This window comes from Medicago truncatula, chromosome 7, assembly GCF_003473485.1.
Source record: "Medicago truncatula cultivar Jemalong A17 chromosome 7, MtrunA17r5.0-ANR, whole genome shotgun sequence".
Taxonomy (NCBI): Eukaryota; Viridiplantae; Streptophyta; class Magnoliopsida; order Fabales; family Fabaceae; genus Medicago; species Medicago truncatula.
The window spans coordinates 1,422,088-1,428,087 of record NC_053048.1 but is presented as its reverse complement, the minus strand read 5'-3'; the positions used below and the strand labels follow the sequence as shown (position 1 = coordinate 1,428,087).

Sequence of the window (6,000 nt, the reverse complement as noted above, 5' to 3'; positions counted from 1 at the left end):
AGACCATTACCGGATAGACGTTACCTTGAAGTTTTAAGTCTTGTTTATTAGGTTATATTAATTTCTGATCTATTTATCTTCAGCATTATTTATAATCTTCAAGAATCTCTCACTTTTTCTAGGATTTATTGAAAAATTAAAACATGTACACTTCTATAAGTTATAGCTGGTTTTGGCTCTTAGTATCATTTCCTTTTACTTTTTGAAATATGTCCACTTTACTCATGAATAAAATCACCAATATAGAATGCCTTGCATTGTTTAAGCTAAAGTTTTAGCTAAGGTATTATTGTTGTGGATTAATTCAACTACAAAGTAGTAGTTAGTTACAACTAGTTTGTTAGAGAAGTTGGTGGTTAGTAACTAACAAGTTGGTTTGTATTTGTTAGTTTACTTGTGATTCAAGTAATTAGAAAAGTCTTTAAATACTTGTAATTGTATCCCATGTATTCATTCATTCAGTTTTCATAATCAATATAATTCACTCATAGTGTTTCTTTCAAATTTAGTCCCTTCATTTAGTTCCTAGGAGTGCAAGAAACACATCTTGCACTAACAATTTAGTCCCTTCATTTAGTTACTAATATATGAGTATTGTATATTTAGAACTTTCAGGTAGGCAAGTAGACAATTAAAGTGGGTAGGTTCAAGATGTTTTGTGAGCAGGTCTGCCACTTGATCGACTGCGGAAATAGGCAGTCGACATTGCAAAAACTGCGGTTGAAACTTTTTCCATAACAATGTGACGGTCAATTTCAATGTATTTTTTCCATTCGTAAAAGATGGAATTGGCTGCCATATAGTGAGTGAATTGGCTGTTACTGCATGAGGAAGATTAGAAAATAAAAAATAAATGGAAATCATGCTGAAGGTATGCAAGGAATTGCAATTCCCAACCAGTAAAAGCTAAGGCCTAAAATTTAGCGTATGAAGATGAGTTTGAGACCGCGGATTGCTTTTTGGAGCGCCAGCGATATTCAGTTCATAATTTCTGTCAAAAATATTTCTTGCAAAGATGTACTGATTGTGCATAATTTTGGTAAAGATGAGAATGAATTAGGTGGAAATGCAATTTTTTTTTCTTTAATATCATACTATTAGTTCCTTTGTTATTTAAAGTTTCAAGTTCAAGCCATTACAAGGAAAACAACATATACTACTAACTTGAGAATGAAAAAGGTACCATTTCATTTATTAACTCTTATCCATACATTTGCATTTTGAAATCCGAAAGCGAAAACCAAAAAACAAAGGAAGACATTACAATCAGAACAAATTGAGAGAAAAAGATGTTCTTCCAATGGCAGCTGAGAGTGATTTAACACTCAAATTTAGTAGACCGCAGGTGTGTGTGCAATGAAACTGATGCATTGAACTTGACGAACGTTGTCGAATCCGATGATACGGACAAAGGCATTAGGGTAAGCAACAACAACTTCATCAAGCTCCTTCAACACTTGAGAAGCATCAGTTGCTCCAAACAAAGGCAACTTCCACATTGTCCAGTAACGTCCGTCATAATATCCTGGTGAACTGTGGTTCTCACGGTACACAAATCCTTTCTGCAAGTAGATTAACCATGACAAACCGATTAACCATCTAAGTTCAAAACTATATATATGTTCGTTGAAAAGGCATTGAAAATAAATTAAAACTAGACCTCGGTCTCGAATTCCAAGCAAGCAACCCATCCCTTCCTTATAAGGTATTCAACTTCTTTCGCCAATTGTTCTCTGGTCAATGGTGGAAGATATGAAAGAGTCTCAAACTTCTTCTTGCCAATAGGAGGCCACACCTAAAATTGAAAAAAAAGGGTCAACAAACTTGTGTACTTTTGCCAACAAATCTATAAGTGCTTATGAATAAGTTATTTCTATAACAATTGACAAAAGAAAGTCAAACTTTTTTCACATAATCTATAAGCTGTTTTCATAAACTATCCTGAAGAGCTTATGAAAATATAAGAAGAAAACAGTTTACGGGCATGTCATAAATTGTTTCCATTATGCTAATAATATACTCAAATAAACTAAAATAGTAGGCATGTTTTTTCTCACCTGCATGCAGTTTACTCTTCCGCCATTGCTTGTAATGGAGGTAATGTCTTTGTTGACCTTTGTAACTGGGAAGCCAGCCATGGACTTAAGTCCAACGAATGGAGCTACCGCGCCGGATTGTACCGAAGAGACGCGGTTAACTGTAGTCACAGCTGAAGAGGACATCATAGAGGAAGCCATTTTTTTCTTAGTTCACAAGTAAAACACACTTCTACTTGAATTGCAAAGCTTCTACTAAAACTTGCTATATATAATGGTTTTTATTTTTCTATTTCCAATATTATGGTCTTAATATTGTGGTAATTGGCTACTGCCTAATACCAACTTGTTAGATTTTGAAAATGATAATCATTGAACCTATATTAACCACACAAGAATGGAAATTTGTGTGTTAGCCTTATCATTATAAACCAATAGGACAGTGCCATGTGGATTTTGCCCCACAAATCTTATCTCCTCCTAAGAAATGTGTAAATGTGTGATGGTGGTCATGTAGATATTTTGGTCATCCTTGAAAGTTCCACTGTAGTATGTTGGCCTCGTGGAATTTTGTGACTATTACTTTACAAAATATTTATCATGTATGGGTAACATTTGTTCCTGTCCAAGCTTTTGGATTCTCAGGGAGGAAAAATATTAGTAAGAAAAAAAAATATCAATAAAATGAACCCTTTCAACTGACAGTCTCTTATCCGTTTTGTTGGGTAGTTGAGAATGTGCCTACTGCCTCCTATTCACAATTAGATGAGAAATTTCCAAGTAAATAGCAAAATATAAGGCATGTGAAGCCATACATAGTTGAAAATGAAATCATCTCCCATTAACACGTATTTTCATATAGACACATGAAATAAAATAAAGTAAAAAATATTAAATAATAGGTCAAATAATACTACGTTTGGTCTTTTAGTTTGACATAATTTCTAAGTTAGTCTTTTAAGTTTCAAAAGTTTTAAATAAATCATTTTAGTTTGACAGAATTTCCAACTTATAAGTCCTTTAAGTTTCAAAAGTTTCAAATAGGTCATTTTAGTTGATAAACCATTTCACCGTTACCCCAATTGTCAGTTAATAATTATATTATGTTGATGTAGTCGTTAAGTTGTTGACTTTGATCAAAACGCTGCCTTTTAAAAGTTTCAGAGTGTCAAAACGTTACGTTTAATGATCACTCTAGCAATATAAATGTCGTTTAATAGTGCTAGAAAGACATTTATTGTTTTAAATAGCTGTCTTTCTAGCACTACAAATGATCATTTGTGACCATTAAACGTAACGTTATGACACCCTGGAGCTTTTAAAAGGCAACATTTTGATCCAAGTCAATAATTTAACGACTACATCAGCATCAGTTAAACGGAGACTGACAGCAGGGGTAACGGTGAAATTGTAACGCCCACTTTCGTTTAATCGTTTATTTAATCGAGTTTAGGAGATTATATTATAATTATATAATATATGCATGATTTTGGTATGTTTTGATGATTTGATCGATGACGTGATAAGTTATGAGTTTTGGAAGATTTGATAAGGATATGAGAATTATTTTATTGTTAAATAAAATAAGGATTTGAAAATAATATAAAATATTTAGTTGAGGGCTGTTTTGATATTTTAGATAGTTTTGGGGGAGAAAGTGAGATAAGATAAGTAATTAAGAAGAGGTATATAAAGGTTAGACCTAGTTTTAGAAAAACATTGTACGTACGACTGTTTTGGAGAAAAAGGGAGAAAAAGCCAAGTCTAGAGAAACCAAGGAAGAGTGCTGCGATTTTCTTCAAACAAGGTAAGGGTGAGACTAATAATTCAATAACGTTGATTGCTGTAATTCTGATGATTAATTGACAAAGTTGGGATTGATTTAGAAAAGTTTTGGAATTAGGTCAAAACCCTAAAAATTGATGATCAAACGGTAAAACTTGTTTAGGTTGATGTAGAGACCATCCTTTAACCTTAGAACATGTTTAGGATGGATTATGGAATCAAAATTAGGCTTTGAACCATGTTGTTTGATGGATTTTCGAGAAAACCCGTAGTCTGCCTGTGCTTATGTTCATCGCTCGCCACGGCGAGTGATGATCCTCGCCTCGCGAGTGATGACCTTCATCGCTCGCCACGCGAGCCCTTTCCCTTCGCCTCGCGAGTTGTTTGGTGCAACTCGCCATGGCGAGCAACCCTTCCTCGCCTCGCGAGCTTAGGCAGAGAGCATGTCATACTTTGTGTTTCGACCTTTTTAGTTGGACTTTGAGTGCCTGAACATGCCTAGTATTTATTAGGAATGAATGTAGGATCAGAGGGAACCCAGAACAAGTTTATTTTGGGAGTTGAGTGGTACTCGCCATGGCGAGTGAGAACTCTCGCCTCGCGAGTTAGCCCAGAATGTAGTTTGTTGAGTGTAGTGCGATCTGTGTCGCACGTTTTGACCAAGAGTGAACCCCTAATTGGTAACGAAACCTAATGATGAAGTCTAATGCAATCTGTAAAGCCTTTAAGACATGTTGTAATTAATTGAACATGATTATTGTATTGTGCAATTGTGTAAGATATGAAGTTTAATTATGATGCAAATGAATTGCTATTGATATAATGATATCATTCTGTTATGTAACTTGATTATGCTGTTGCTGCTGTTATTTAACTAAGTGCATGATGATTGTATGTAATGAATAAGATGACATTTAGCTCCAAATTATTGGATGCATGTTGATTACGATGATTACGTGTTTTGTTGTTAAGAGTTCATGCATAGCATATCATTGAGCTTAGTCCTCACCACGTTTATTAGGAGCTTTGTCCTCCGCACGTTTTATAGGAGCTTTGTCCTCCGCACGATTAAAGTATATTAATACTTATGATGACGATTGGTACCACATGCATATAAGGAGTCTAAGAGCATTGTCACATTGTCATGATTAAGATGCCTTGTTGATGATGATTGAATACGTGATTACGTGATAAGTGTTTATCAATTATGTGATTTTGTTCATGATAATTGGATATATGATTATGTTATAACTGTTTAGCAATTATGCAATGTTATTTAAGGAATGATTATGATGTTAATTTATGATTCGCAATTACATTGATTAATGTTATTTGATTATGAAATCTCACCCCTTCTGCTTGAAAATGTTGCCCTTCGTATGGGTAACTTGCAGGTGATCGTGCTTAGTGTGCAGTTTGCTTTCGTGAGTTGGCCTTGCCTTCACTGTGTCGTCTAGGTCGCTCTGATACGTAACGGGATGGGGTTTAATGTTATACATGCTTCATTCTCTTACGTGACTATCATGTTTATGTTTTATGATGTTGAACAATTATTATGTTTTGTTAAGTTGATTTAACTCATTTGAGATATTTTGACGGGGCCTACGTGCTAAACTGATTTATGACTTCTGAACTAATATTCCGCTGCTATATTAAGATATTTTGTGAAGGTTAAATTATTATTTAACTGTTTTTGGATTACGTTACTATGTGATATCCCATTTATGGTTTTTACTCTGATAAATGTTTAAGAAATTTGTATATTGGGAAAACGGGGTGTTACAGAAATAGTTTATCAACTAAAAGAACTTGAAACTTTTGAAACTTAAAGGACTAACTTGGAAATTATGTCAAACTAAAAGGATTTAATTGAAACTTTCGAAACTTAAAGCACTAACTTAAGAATTCTGTCAAACTAAAAGGATCAAAAGTGAAATTTGGCCTAAATAATACTCTTTCAATTTTGTTTTAAAATAAATGTCGGCATAAAATTTTTCAAGTAGATTAAGAAAATCTATAATTAAATTAAACAATGTTGCAATTTTACATTATATTCCTTAAAAGTATTGATTGTTAAGGGTGATTTGTCGCAACGATAAAGTTGTTATCATGTAGCTTAAAGACCATGAGTTCAAGGTCGTGGAAACATCATTTTGTGTAAAATAAAGTAAGGTTGCGT

At 33.8% G+C, this 6,000-nt stretch overlaps 1 protein-coding gene across 1 annotated transcript; it reads right to left on the bottom strand.

Moving 5' to 3' along the window:
- Nucleotides 1–1,164: 1,164 nt before the first annotated feature.
- On the bottom strand, nucleotides 1,165–2,276 carry LOC112416064 (ribulose bisphosphate carboxylase small chain 3A, chloroplastic). Its single transcript, XM_013591997.3, has 3 exons — nucleotides 2,058–2,276; nucleotides 1,661–1,795; nucleotides 1,165–1,562 (listed from the first exon to the last, which is right to left on the bottom strand). The coding sequence occupies exons 1-3, from the start codon at nucleotides 2,235–2,237 to the stop codon at nucleotides 1,332–1,334; spliced, it is 546 nt and encodes a 181-aa protein (XP_013447451.1). The 5' UTR covers nucleotides 2,238–2,276; the 3' UTR covers nucleotides 1,165–1,331.
- Between the last annotated feature and the right edge of the window lie 3,724 nt (nucleotides 2,277–6,000).

Bases quoted from the DNA above. Each gene is read 5' to 3' on its own strand.
- LOC112416064 (XM_013591997.3), bottom strand. From the start codon at position 2,237: ATGGCTTCCTCTATGATGTCCTCTTCAGCTGTGACTACAGTTAACCGC. The intron at 1,796-2,057 runs GTGAGAAAAAAC...TTTCAATTTTAG, and splicing joins GAAGAGTAAACTGCATGCAG to GTGTGGCCTCCTATTGGCAA. The intron at 1,563-1,660 runs GTCTAGTTTTAA...ATCTACTTGCAG, and splicing joins GCTTGGAATTCGAGACCGAG to AAAGGATTTGTGTACCGTGA.